The sequence below is a fragment of the Cryptotermes secundus genome, unplaced genomic scaffold, assembly GCF_002891405.2.
Source record: "Cryptotermes secundus unplaced genomic scaffold, Csec_1.0 scaffold518, whole genome shotgun sequence".
Classification (NCBI taxonomy): domain Eukaryota; kingdom Metazoa; phylum Arthropoda; class Insecta; order Blattodea; family Kalotermitidae; genus Cryptotermes; species Cryptotermes secundus.
In genome coordinates this window covers 491,191-504,704 of record NW_019731580.1, presented here as the reverse complement: position 1 = coordinate 504,704, position 13,514 = coordinate 491,191, and the positions used below count along the sequence as shown (strand labels likewise).

General features: G+C 41.7%; 1 protein-coding gene across 4 annotated transcripts in view; it reads left to right on the top strand.

Annotated features, from left to right (window-relative positions):
* Positions 1–486: 486 nt before the first annotated feature.
* Positions 487–13,514, top strand: part of LOC111867191 (serine/threonine-protein phosphatase 4 regulatory subunit 1) — a 233,129-nt gene continuing 220,101 nt past the window's right edge. For 3 of the 4 annotated variants that reach the window (XM_023856799.2, XM_023856794.2, XM_023856795.2), the window contains exons 1-2: positions 487–521; positions 602–646. In XM_023856799.2, the coding sequence (XP_023712567.1) occupies positions 515–521; positions 602–646 (52 nt within the window). In that variant the 5' untranslated portion in view covers positions 487–514. Of the gene's footprint in view, positions 522–601; positions 647–8,829; positions 9,007–13,514 lie in introns of those variants that run through there. The other variant, XM_023856796.2, reaches the window with a different exon arrangement.

The window sequence follows — 13,514 nt, the reverse complement described above, 5'->3', positions numbered from 1 at the left end:
GTAACTGACTTCAGGTATTATTTTTTGCTGTTCTCAAAAAAATGTCCATCATTGTTGCCCTTTGGTCCCCATACAGTTTACTATCCCAGAAGCTATGTTTCTCGGTTTGCAACCCTTTACCACATTCGCATTCAGCCTTGAGCACAACATTAAATCTACTTAATCTTGCTTTAAGAGTGGAGTGGCCTACTCATAAGATTTATTGCGACGAAAGCATGACGGTTAATTTGATATCGCGGAATCACGAACCCGAGCCATTCTCATTAAAACACCGAAAGGGACAGAGCGGAAAGCTGCTTTGAAAGGTTGCGAATTCATTCGTATATCGATTTGTGCTGCCATCTTGTATTAATTTTTTCTAAGTAAGAAAGCAGAATGGGCAGAACGTACGTATACAAGGCAGTGGCACGCTGTTTTCTGAAATTAAATTAGCCAATAAGGAAACAGGACTAGCATACTGCGCATTGCTTAGCCAATCACGTGCTTCCCATGAAAACTTACAGATTGTTTTAAGATGGCGGGTGAGTGTTTGTGTTGTACAGAAATGATTTTATACTTTTGTGTTTTACTTGTAGTTACTTACTAAGTTTGTGGATTTCAGATACATTATCTCTACAAGGCGAAGATGGAGAGAATTCAGATGATGGTGAGTCAGTGTCCTTAGTGGCATGTATTACTCTGTATGTATGACAAGTTCAATTGATACGCCAGACAGTGTTTGCATGGCGTGGTTGGTCGAATCCAATTTTCGTATTACAGGGGAGTGAAGTAACGAGTTGTTTGAGTTCTGCATTAGCTTTTAAAGTTAGTAATGGCTCGGCTTGTGAGGTTTACTCGTGTGAACGTGTATTAGTAAAATGTGTGCATGAAGATTTCACGAGTTACGATCCCGTACCTCTTTTCCTGAAATTTTAGCCTAGGATTTATTGAATCTGCTTGATATTTTATCATGTGCTTCAGGACGTTGACATCTGAATGTATGTCGACTCCAGGCATTGTATTTCATTGATATTACGTGGTAATCAAGGTTGATAATGAAAAACTTGTATTTTAGTGGAAAAGCACGTTTTTTTTCATAAGAGCCTACATATTCTCTTGAGATGGCAGTCAGATGCAATACGTTATACACAGAACTGTACGGATTTTGGCTGTTTGTGACTTGGATTGTGGGAAAGGGGTGTCTTCGAGTGTGATTGATTCCAGAAAATTATTTCAGGAGTCTTGGGACTCCTTGTTGAAATGTCTGTTTTGGAATAGTGGACTGCTTTCAAAGGGATGTGCACCAGGAAACTGTTTTAACAATTAGAATTCTGTATACTGCATTCTGTAAATAATATGTGTTCTATGTAGTGATTAAAAGTTTTCATTTAGAGTTTTTACCCAGCTTGTGTATTTAAATACCACTGTAGCATGTGTAGATAGATTGTGACAACACTGACCAATTTTTTTCTTTTTGCATAACCATAAACTACAACTTGGATATAGAAGGTCATAAGATATCAGTTCTTGTATTTCACACAAGAAAAAAAACAAGGAATTAAAACAGGCATTATGAGGTTAGGGGAAGAATGTTTGAGGTTTCATGTGGCATACCCTTAATGTTTGGAATAGTGAGTCCTTATGACAGATGTAGCATCTGTAATAAATTTATACTTTTTTTTTTCTTTTTGCAAAAGAGGACGAAGGAGTGTGGAAGGAATTGAATGCTGATCTTATTGTGTTACCTCTGCCACCAGGCAAAAACCCATTTGCAGTCAAGTAATATTAATAATTTGTGCTCTTCATCAGTTATTAGGGTGACCAGATCAAGTAGGCATGTAGCATGCATGGGAGAGAAGAGAATCTTGCTAGGAAAATTTGCAGGAAGGATGCCACTTGGAAGACATGGGTTTAGATGATGGGATAATATTGAGATGGTTCTAAAATAGTAGTGCATGAGAATGTAGACTGGATTCATGTGGCCCACAGCGAGAACTAGTGACAGGCTTCTGTGAACAACATTTTTTGATTAACTGCTAAATTGTGAAGATGGACTGAGCTCCATGGAATTTATGTATGATGGTAGGAGTTATTTTACAATGCTTTACTAACCTGGCATTTGCCTGGAAGTTTGACAGTATGGGGACACAAGCACGCCTAATTAGTGATCATACACTCACATGTTAGTGTTAACATAAGATACAGAAAAAATAATTCACTCTCAGCAAGTGTAAGCTTACTAAGGAAGAAATCCAAAATTTTAAACATTTAAATGTTTGTACAAACCTTGTTTTGTGTAAGTTGTAAAAATCTTCCTCTGAAGTTTATGTTGTTTCTCATGAGAAGACTGTCAATCACAAATAAAAGAATGAACAGTCAAACCGAAAATCAAACAAAAAAAATATCTGTAGAACAATTGTTGTAAGCAGATTTGTGATAACTGCTTCATATAGTGCTGGTTATTCACATAACTTGAAAGCTGCAGTAAAATAAAGCGTTTAAATTTGATGTCGATTGGAGAATTACACGATGGTGTAGTGAGATCATATTGTTGCTTGTTATTGAGATTAACTCCTGTTTCACTGTTGAATGATGATCTTACTTACTCCTCCCTTGTGCATATCTGTTTGAAAAAGGGGACAGAAATGTTAGGTGCTGTATACATTCTGTTGTTGAAATTGTCACTTCTTCTTTATTGGTGTTACAACCCAGTGTGGGTCTTGGCCTCCTCCATGATTTGTAGCAGTAAATTTTTTCTAGGGTGGGGTCAGCCCCACACCCAGCTTGCAGCCTGGAGGAGTAGGGACTACACTTTGTATGGCCATTACCCTTTGACCTCTCTAGCATGGGTGGACCTACCAGGAGCTCACAGTCCCACCAGAATAGCTCTCTGGCTCATTGGGATGCACATACCTTCTCTCCACAGTAAGGCAGTAGTCCTCAAGGATTTGTCTCATCCTCCAGTGTATTTGATTGTCTTTTTGTAATTTGTTACAGTTAGTATTCTGAAGTTAACATAACATGTTTTTTTTTTTGTATGAATGTTCTTGATTTTTAATCGGAAACTCTGAATCCACGACTCTCCATGGAACAGTTGACGTTGGCAAGATGACCAAGAATGTCCCATAAGTAGGCAGTGCATCAGAACCAAGATGAGCCTTCACAGTGTCTGACAAAATCGTTAGTTCTTGCCCTGTGAAACATGTTAAGAATAATTAACATGCACATTAATAGGCGATCCAGATGATTTTAAAATATACTGCCATGCCGGTGCACATGTTATCAATCTGTAGATGTATAGCTACATTAAAAGCTAATTATCACACTTCTATTCTTACTTACTCATGGAGTTGAGCCCTTCTCGAGGAGCCACCAATTCTGCGGCTACTCAAGAATTTCCCAGCATTTTATGGAACCCGGAGGTTCATTACTGTGTTCACAAGAGCCCTCCACTGTTTCCTATCCTGAGCCAGATCAGTCCAGTCCACACCGTCCCATCCTATCTCTCTAAGATCCATTATCATATGGGCCACCCACCTACACCTTGGTCTTCCCAGTGGTCTCTTTCCTTCTGGCTTTCCCACCAATATCCTATATGCAGTCCTCTTCTTCCCCATTCGTGCTACATGCCCTGCCAACCTCATCCTTTCTTTTATTGCTAGTGGGGTGGGACTAAGTCCCTTGCACTCCAGCCACTTCTGGCCTCTTGTACCAGCCCCAGATGATAGGTGAGGGTGATTGTGGACCAGTTGGTGGAATGAATTGGCAGGGAAAACCGAAGTACTCGGAGGAAACCTGCCCCAGCGCCACTTTGTTCACCACAAATCCCATTTGACCAGACCCGGGATCGAACCCGGGCCGCCGCAGCGGGAAGCCAGCGACTAACCGCTTGAGCCATGGCACGGCCTCTCGTCCTCCTTGATCACACTCCTATCCACTTGACAGAATGTCATGTCTGAGAAAATGAATTTCATCCTTTTCAGTTCGCAACAGATTCCACAGGTTTATTGTTTGAAGAATTCACAATGCAAGATAACCATGGTCACACCGGCATTATTGAATTAATGGTGGATTGAATCTGCAGATCAACTACGCATGTGCTGATGTAGATAAAAATGGCAGTCAATTTTGAAGTTCTTTGGATCACCCATTAGTAACAAGTACTTAAGTTCCCTAACTCTGAGGTTCAGAGAATCGCATGAAATGGATATTTCTTACCTCCACGAGAGTTATCTCACTTGCTTCTGATGAAGAAGTGCCATGGGTTCCTCATGTCTTCTGGGATGTAACATCATGTAGTCTTGTGAAAGCCAGTCCATGTTATGTTGTAACACATTTCCTCTGTCTTCAACAAGCAGAGCTGCCTGCATTATTCTTGTTTCTTGCTTGGCTTACTCTTCTACGCTGAAGATGGAGGCCATATGTTCCTCTGAAACACACTGGTTGACTTTCAGTGGACTACACAGTATAAAATATTATTGCCTTCCAATGTGATTGATAAATGTTTTTTTTTTTTAATCTTTCATCCTTTACATGTTGGAACGACCATCTTCAGAAGGACATATCAATACATGTGGACACTACTGTTACAATGTCATTGGTCATTATCTATACATACAAACACTATTATTACAATGTCATGATCTTCTATACTCTTAATAGTGTGACGGACCAGGATCAACCAAGTCGTACTACGCAGTGTTATAGCCCAGAAGATAAAACTGTTAATCACCATTGCTGTGGGAACCTCATATCCAACATGTGACACTCCATCACAAATATCTGAGATGGGTTCATGTAGTAAAAATTTCATGTGACCCTTTGAACTTCAGAGTTGCTTAATTATGTAACACTAGTTGGCTTTACTGCACTACATGGCACTATATCCCAGAAGATAGAACTCTTCAAGTGTCATATGCTTTGAGCCACTTTAAAGTAGAGTGAAGTGCAGATACTTCCTTTTGTAAGGGCACTTATTTATCCTGCAGTACCTAGAACACTTCAGGTACATTTGTCTTAGTGGCAAATGCTTTAATGTGCAGAAATCCTCGCAACACTGGTAGCTCTAGCGCCAGTTTTATGCACATATTATCTGCCTGTATTCTTTGCAGACAATCAGTGGTAATGCTACAGCAGTTTTTCCAGTGTGTTTTCTTTTTTTTTCTTTTCAAATGCATCTATTTTGTGATAACTGTTGTGACATAACCCCTGAAACCGGAATAGTCCACAGCTAGACAGCAGCTCACCAGGCACATTTCTGCAGCAACGGATAAACGCAGAGTAATAGAGAAATTGTCGGGTTTGTGACTTATATTCGGTACTCCCCAACGTTATAAAGGGGGAGGAATGGCCGCACCATAGCTCAAGCGGTTAGTCGCTGGCTGCCCACCGCGGCTGCCCGAGTTCGATCCCAGGTCTGGTCAAATGGGATTTGTAGTGGAATAAGTGGCACTGGGGCAGGTTTTCTCCGAGTACTTCGGTTTCCCCTGCCAATCTTCATTCCACCAATTGCTCCACAATCACCCTCACCCATCATCTGGGGCTGGTACAATAGGCCAGAAGTGGCCGCAATACAAGGGACTTAGTCCCACCCCACTCGCAATAAAAAAGGCGGGGGGGGGGAACACATAATTGATTCATTGATTCTTTGTTCGTCATTTGTTCTTAGTGATCTGTAGTTGACCGGTTTGTAAATCAGGACCAAGTCAGTCACAGTGAAAGAGAAGACATTCGTTGTCCAGTAAGGGATGGAGCAAGTCTTAAGCTGTCATTGATTGTGAGCCGTTATAATTGATTGTGATAAAGAGTGATTGTACAAGATGGTGTCAATCCAGAACCAGTTATTAGTCACAGAACCTTGGACACGTGACGTTTTTGCATCAGAAATGGTTATGAACATAAACACGTGAGAACTGCTGCTGTAGTCATGAGACTTAGGATGTTTTTGTGAACATCATTTTCAAAAATGCATCTTACATAAGCAAGAAGCACTGCTTGTTTTGATATGTCCACTGATTAATTCTGCTTCATATTATAGTAAGAGCTTCTTTGTTGCAGTTATCAGTTTTGACTTTATGTCCAATTGTGGTGTCATCTGTTCTTTCACTGTGTTTTATGGGAAATACATTTTTATGTCTTTTCTTCTGTGGATCACCAAATCTCAGAATATGCTTTGGTAGGCAAAGTAAGATCTTCTGCGATGGTGCAAATTCGTTACGTTTTTCAACCTGGTTTGAATCGCCAAGTTGCTTTCAGGTTTCCTTACAGATGGTTACTATTTGCTTTGTACGAGTATTTCACATTCTTTATAAAGTTAATGTCTATGCCAAGAAAGTGCTGCCAAGGCTTGTTTCACAAATCTGACTAACAAGTAATGAGATGTTGTTAAAATTCCGATAACCGCATAATGTAATTTCATTGGGCATTATTACTCTGCAGACAGCACATCGTGGCTTGTCATGCCAAACAGTGAACTTGTAGCCTGTAAAATTGCAGTGTGTACCTTTGAAGGACCTCAGTCTTTCAATAAGTTATTATTTTGCTGTCTCTTACTGTTTTTGAGGAGCTGGGATAGCTCAGTCAGTATAACAACTGGCTGTAGACTGGAGGACAGAGGAGTTAGGGTTCAGGTCCCGGCAAGGCAAAAATGTTTGCTTCTCCATGTCATCCAGACCAGCTCTGGGGTCCACCAAACCTTCTATACAGTGGGTACCAGGAACTCTTTCTTCGGGGGTAAAGTGGCAGAGGTGTGAAGCTGACCACCCCCCACCAACTAGTGCCGAGGTTAAGAAAATGTGGATCTGTACATCCCCCCCCCCATACACCTTCATGGCATAGTGCTTAGTTAAGCACAGGGACAACTTTACCTTACTGTTTTTGCTGCTGACAGTTCATAGGAGGACTCTTTACATGAATTTTGTTACTAGATGTTTGTTTGGGGGAAGCCAGCATAGCATACAGGGTTATGATTGGAAAACCTCATGGGCCTCAGTACCATGGAATTATTTACTGGGTACATGTATGAAATAACTAAAGAATAAATAGTATACACTTTTGCCTGGAAAATCTCATAAGATACCACTTAAGAGACTTAGACGTATATGAGAGGATAATATTAAAATGGATTGTACAGAAATAGACCGAAAACGTGAAGTGGAACAGGAAAGAGAACATAGGTTCCATAGTAGTGGGGAATGCCCTAATTGTTTTAATATCATTGGTTGGAGAAAATGCTGTGACTAATTTCTTTCGAATTTTGTCCATTACAGATATAAATTGGTACGCAACAATGCTTGTTTCAGCCTTCTAGAATATGATGCCATGTTGTTTGGTAGATGATGGTACCAACGTTTTCAGAGGAATCTCCTGCCTCCATTTTCAGAAGGTGGAGGTAGCAGGAGGTTGGTGCCTGTTCTCCAAACTACATGTCATATCACAGAAGGCCACCTGAGAACCCACCTGTCATATGGAGTTGTTGTCATTTTATGGAAAAATATATTGTTGTATTGACATGACTTGGCGAACTGGAAACAGAGTATACCATTTCTTTGGTAGAGAAGTTGGGGTTCAACTGCTATGGCCCGGTCAACTGAAATTATGTTTTCCGTTCTAGAGATGTAATCGGTTTTCTTCCATGACATAATCAGCAGAAGTTAGGTTGTGACATTTCCTCTGCCACTAATCATTCGGCTCGAATTTGGGTATGGAATTCCAGAATCGGGGGAGGAAATCACACTGTAGTCAGAAATAGTTTCATCTTCTGTTTTATTAAATGGTCGTCACATTGGAAAATGTTTGAAATAAAAGTTGAGCTTGTTTATGTGGTACATTAATTTCCCATATTGTGAGCAGTTTTTGAGGAAACAGATGTTTTGTTTGAGCTTAGTGTATAAAGTAGCGGTTATATTGAACCGATATGAAGCAGAAATGAGTTCCTCCAGCAGCTTTTAGTGGAGACTGCCTCTACTGAATTTCATCGAAATCCATTTTGTATTGGGGGTACTTTTAACCCATAGAGGTAAAAATAAACTTGTCCCTGTGCAATGAAGACAAAGGGGGGCGTAGTGATATAGCTCTGCCGTTCGTACCTCGGCACTAGCTGGAGGTGAGTGGTCAGTTTCACGTCCCGGCCACTTTATTCCCTATCCAATGGATAAGAGGCTGATTGGGCCCCAGACCCGGTTTGGACGCTGCGGAGAAGAGAAAAATCTTGTCCCTGCCAATACTATTGAACCTACCTACTTATGGAGCTGAGCCCTTCTTGAGAAGCCGCCAATTGTGCAGCCACTCAAGAACTTCCCAGCATTTTATGGAACCCGAAGGTTCATTACCGTGTTCACAAGAGCCCTCCACTGGTCCCAGTCCTGAGCCAGATAAATCCAAACCAATCTCTGTAAACCCATTTTAATATCGTCCAGCCACCTACGTTTTGGTCTTCCCAGTGGTCTCCTTCCTTCTGGCTCTCTCAGCGGTATCCTATATATATTGAACATAGACGAAGCAAAATTAAATTTGTCCTGCAACTTTAATATAAGATCGCTTCAACAAAATGCCTTCAAAATTCAAGAACAGTTAGAAGAATACGGTTCGTAATTGCTTTCCATCGTAAAGAAAGCTATTCTTTATAAGCAGAGTTGCTTGCCTCAGTTGTATCGATTCGTATGTCTTCATGGTGAAAGGGAAGTCTGTCTTTATTTTTGTGTTACTGAGCTGAAGGGACGCACTGCATCGTAGGAGCAAGGCCAGGAGGCCTGATACATCCTGCGACCCCTCGACCATTCATCCGTCGCGTTCCTCCCCTCCCCATTCCGTATGAAAGTCGTATCGGGGAGAGAATGGTAGCTTCGTTGGGACCACAGTGTGCTTGCTAGCCCGCTGTTAGGTGCGTCCACTTTCAGAGGATTTCTCAAGTATGTTTTCTTTCTTTTTCATCCGGATCGTATGTAAAAATGGAATCGTTTCGGTCTTGTGAAGTGCAGTTTAGATAATGCAGACCCGAATGTACACATCAGCTTCTGTTTGTGACAAGTAAGTTTCAGTTACTTTGCTGATGTGTCTGTTCCTACGCAGGGAACACTTGAGGAAACGGAATAAAAGTAGGCCATTTATGTGTATTAATATACAAATTAAAGTATTCGTTTGTTGGCAGATGGTGTTACCTCATTAAGATTGTGCAGTATCATAATTTAATACCTAAGCCATAACTGATATTTTGTATATGTCGGAAACACGTACAAGGCGTTCGAGAACGAATATTTCGACGTAAGAAAGAAGCAACAAGAGGAAGGGACGTATTACGTAATGTGGAACCTGCACCTATGAAGATGGGAGAGACGAACGCGGACCCATGTTTTTTTTTTGTTTGAAATCCTGTAGAGAAGGTAGTTCTTGTGTGTGGATGGAAGGTTAAATGAATAAGAGATCTTGTACGTGGAATATCGGATGGGGTGGTATGGACTGGATTAATCTGGCTCAGGTTAGGGACCACTGGAGGGCTCTTGTGAACACGGTAATGAAACTTCTGGTTCCATAAAATGTTGGGGAAATTCTTAGAGTAGCTGCGCAATTAGCAGCTTCTGAAGATCTCGGCAGTATGGAGTTGGTTGGAATGATAATATTAAAATGATGCATTAATGCACTATTTAACCACGCTCTCAGTAGATTACTCTGTATAGCGTCGAATGGTATTATGATATGTGAATAATGAATTGTAAAAGACATGGAAGTGAGCGGTCGTGGCTGTTACAGCACTTGTCTAGAGGGACTGAGGAATGCCACGATGAACCTAGGATAGCCGGTATTCAGGTCTAGATTTGAACCCACATCTTACAAAATAAGAAACGGCAGTGTTATCCACTCGACTGCGACATGAGGTGAAGTGGTTTTTAGGAAAATAGGTTTCGAGTAAGTTATATTATCAGCCGTGGAGGGATTGGCGTATTCTCATGAGATTTTGTAGAACGTTTGTGTTGAGTTCTTAGCAGCCCTTTGTTTTGAGGAACTGCCGCCAGGATACCCGCTCTCTTGTCACACGTCTCCATGGTTTCTCCATTCCTTCCAGTTCAGCCACGACATCAGCCGTCCGCATATTTCTTACCCTACTTACAGAGCTGAGCCCTTCTTGAGGAGAAGCCAAATCTACAGGTACTCAACAACTCTGAATTTTATGGAACCTAAAGGTTTGTGGGAACATCCCGCATACTATCACACTGTTTCGCCGATCAACGGACAACACTCACTCCTAAGTCAATAGCACATTGCTGTCAGCTCTCATATTTATACAGCACCCACTGTCCGGCTCACTTTTCACCATCTCGCGCGCTAACCAATCACATTGCTGCCACCACTCAAATTTATACAGCACTCGATGCCCAGCTCACTCGTAATCATTACACGCGCTAGCCAGTCAGCGCTCACAATCGCCACTACAAGTCAAAGCTCCGCCCACCAAGATTGGTATAAAAGACAGAGCTCCAACCCAGCAATCATGAAATGACAAACCCGACCTCTCGTCAGAGAGGGCGCCCAAAATGGACAGGACAGCAACTTTCACAAAGAAGAAAACATCTGGTCATGAGCCCCAGTTGGGGCTCGACACCAAGACAGACTGACTGACCGTCAGCTGCAACATGACTTTGACTTATCATCAGTGACCACACCAGCCAGTCAGTCATCACACTGGTCCAGAGATCGGCTCTTCACTGCGTCAGGGACGGCTGCCTCGGCTCTCCGGCGGTCATCCCCAACACACCGGGCAACAGACGCAGCTGCCGCCACTCCAGCGACCGCGCTCCGCGACCAGACGTCTTCCAGCAACCACGCTCTGCGACCAGACAACTAACTCAGCTTCCGCTACATTAGCCAACACACCGTAGCCAACATCTATTTCTACGGGCGCATTCAGCCCTACATCACCGGCCAGACAGACAGCCGAACGGCCGTAAAACTATCTACCGCGGTGGAACAAACTGCCCTTTTCAGGGCCCACAAACTTTCCGAAGTGGTTATCTATTGGAACATCGACAAAGCCCACAGGTTCATTGCCGTGTTCACAAGAAATCTCCACTGGTCTCTCTTCTGGGCCAGGTCAATCCAATCCATACCATCCCATTCTGTCTAAGATCCCCTTAAATATTTTCCACCCACTTACACCTTGGTCTTCCCAGTGGTCTCTTTCCTTCTGGCTTTCCCACCAGTATCCTGTATGCATTCCTTTTCTCTCCCATTCGTGCTACATGCCCTGTCCATCTCATCCTCCTTGACTTGATCATTCTAATACTTGGAGAACAGTACACGTTATGAAGCTCCTCATTATGCAGCTTTCTCCAACCTCCTGTCACTTCATCTCTCTTATGTCCAAATGTTCTTTTCAGCACGCTGTTCTCAAACACCCTCAGTCTATGTTCCTCCCTTAATGTCAGAGACCAAGTTTCACACCCATACAGAACCACAGGCAAAATTATAGTTTTGTATATTCTAATTTTTATTTATTTTTTTTTTTTGGACAGGCGAGAAGACAAAAGGTTCTTTCCACATTTCATAATTTTACCTCTTTTATCTTTCGAAATCATGTAAGGCAGTTGAAATAGGGTCGTTAAATTAACCAACACCTCATATGAAGTATATGTCACCGTAACACAGTCGTTAAGCAGGTTTGTAACTATTAACAACGTGAAGTGAGCTGAACTCATGTTGCATAGATTTATAGTGCTACAGGCATATAGCTATTATTGTTATTGATGTCATTTCGCGTTTGTGTGAACTGTGTAAGTATTGATTCTGTCTGCCGTTTCTTAAGCGCAGATTCAGTCTACCGTTTCGTAAGTACAGATCCAGCCAGCATTTATTTGTCTGATACATCATGAAAACTTCTCACATGTACCATGTTTCTTTACTGCCATCTGTGAGCCGATTGTCGAGAGAAAATGTGGGCGCCTCGACGTCAGAACCCCATGGGCCTTCACTGCCTGTTACAGGGATAGCCTTACCTTATACCATGTTTCTGTTTGTAATTGTTGACTTACAGACTATATTACTTGCATTATATGTAGGCATACGTCTGATATATCGCCACACGATGTTTCGCATGTCTAACTCCAGTAGTTATTGCCATCAAATCGAAAGCAAATGAATTTCGCACGGCCGCCATATTGACATTATACTTTGTACCAAAAATGAATTGCCATGAAAGCTTCAGCGCTTTCGGGGATATTATACGTACAGAATTCCAGATTCTAAACGACATGACGTTAGTTCCCTCCCGTTGCACAAATTCAGAGTATCACGTTAGGATTTCCTTCTGTGGCATAACGTTAGTATCTAGTCTCGTGATAGGCGGGAAACTGGTACATAAATAGGACAGCCCCAAGCAAACTTCCGTTAGGCCATAGCATGCAGCCTGTATATTTTCGTTCATAAGTTCTAACGGCTTTTAACTAATGTCCTCATTTGTGCTGACTATTGAACGTAGTGTCGATTAGTTTTTCACAGAGTCACGTGTAACACTATGTTCTATAAAACTGATTCACTTTATTTTTATTTATTAACTTTATTAAAGTTATTAACTTTAAAAGTATCGATATCTGCTGTTGTTGTTTATGTTGTCTGTGTGCAGGTCCTCTCGACGCGCATGCGTGTTTGAGTTGGTTGTGTTCTCTCTTGTGTGTTGTGCTGCATGTCCTTTTCTCGCATGCGAATGTAATTTTGTTTTGTTACTGTCTTCAAAGTAGTGATCTTTGCTACACTTTCGAAAGATTTATTGCCTATGTATTCATAATATTCTCCTGACGAGATACGAACATGCAGAATACTAACATATCTCTGGTTTTGCTTACAGACCAACCTCCTTGGTAGTGCCTAGAACCACTGTAAATGCTGTTTTTCTTTATGGTATTTATGTTTTTGCCCAATAAATTATGTATCATCCGCATAGACCTTAAATTACGTCCCACTCAATTCCATCCCAATATGATATTCTCGAAACTACGAATGACATATTCTAAAGGAAAGCACCCTAAGTAGCATTTCGAGATTGAGACATCGTTAATTTGCAGGCAGAAGATCCGAAGCAAACGAAGGGGAATTGCGAGTCTAGTGGTTAGTAGGTGGTTATAAGAACTTTTCTAAACAAACTATTTCAGCGACGAACTTAAACATTTAACTGCCTCGTTTCTGGATTGGATCCCTCGCATGATGTTGATGTGTTTCCAATCCGTCAATAAGAAAAGCTTCTCTGGCTCTGAAACAATTTGACGACAGTGTGTGCAGTATTACTACAGTGTACGCTGTCTCATAGTTTTACCAAGGGAATGACTTCATTGAAAGTTGTTTGTTAAAGGAAAGCGAAGTTCACGTTTAAAGTTTGAGTCCCGGTTGGGTCAAGAATTTTCTCTTCTCCAAATCGTTTAGGCCGGCTCTGGGGTCCACCCAACCTCCAATGCAGTGGGTACCGGGGGCTCTTTCCCCGGTGATAAAGCGGTTGTGACGTGAAGCTGACCAGTCAGTGCCGAGCTCAAGAAAATGTGGATCTATACATC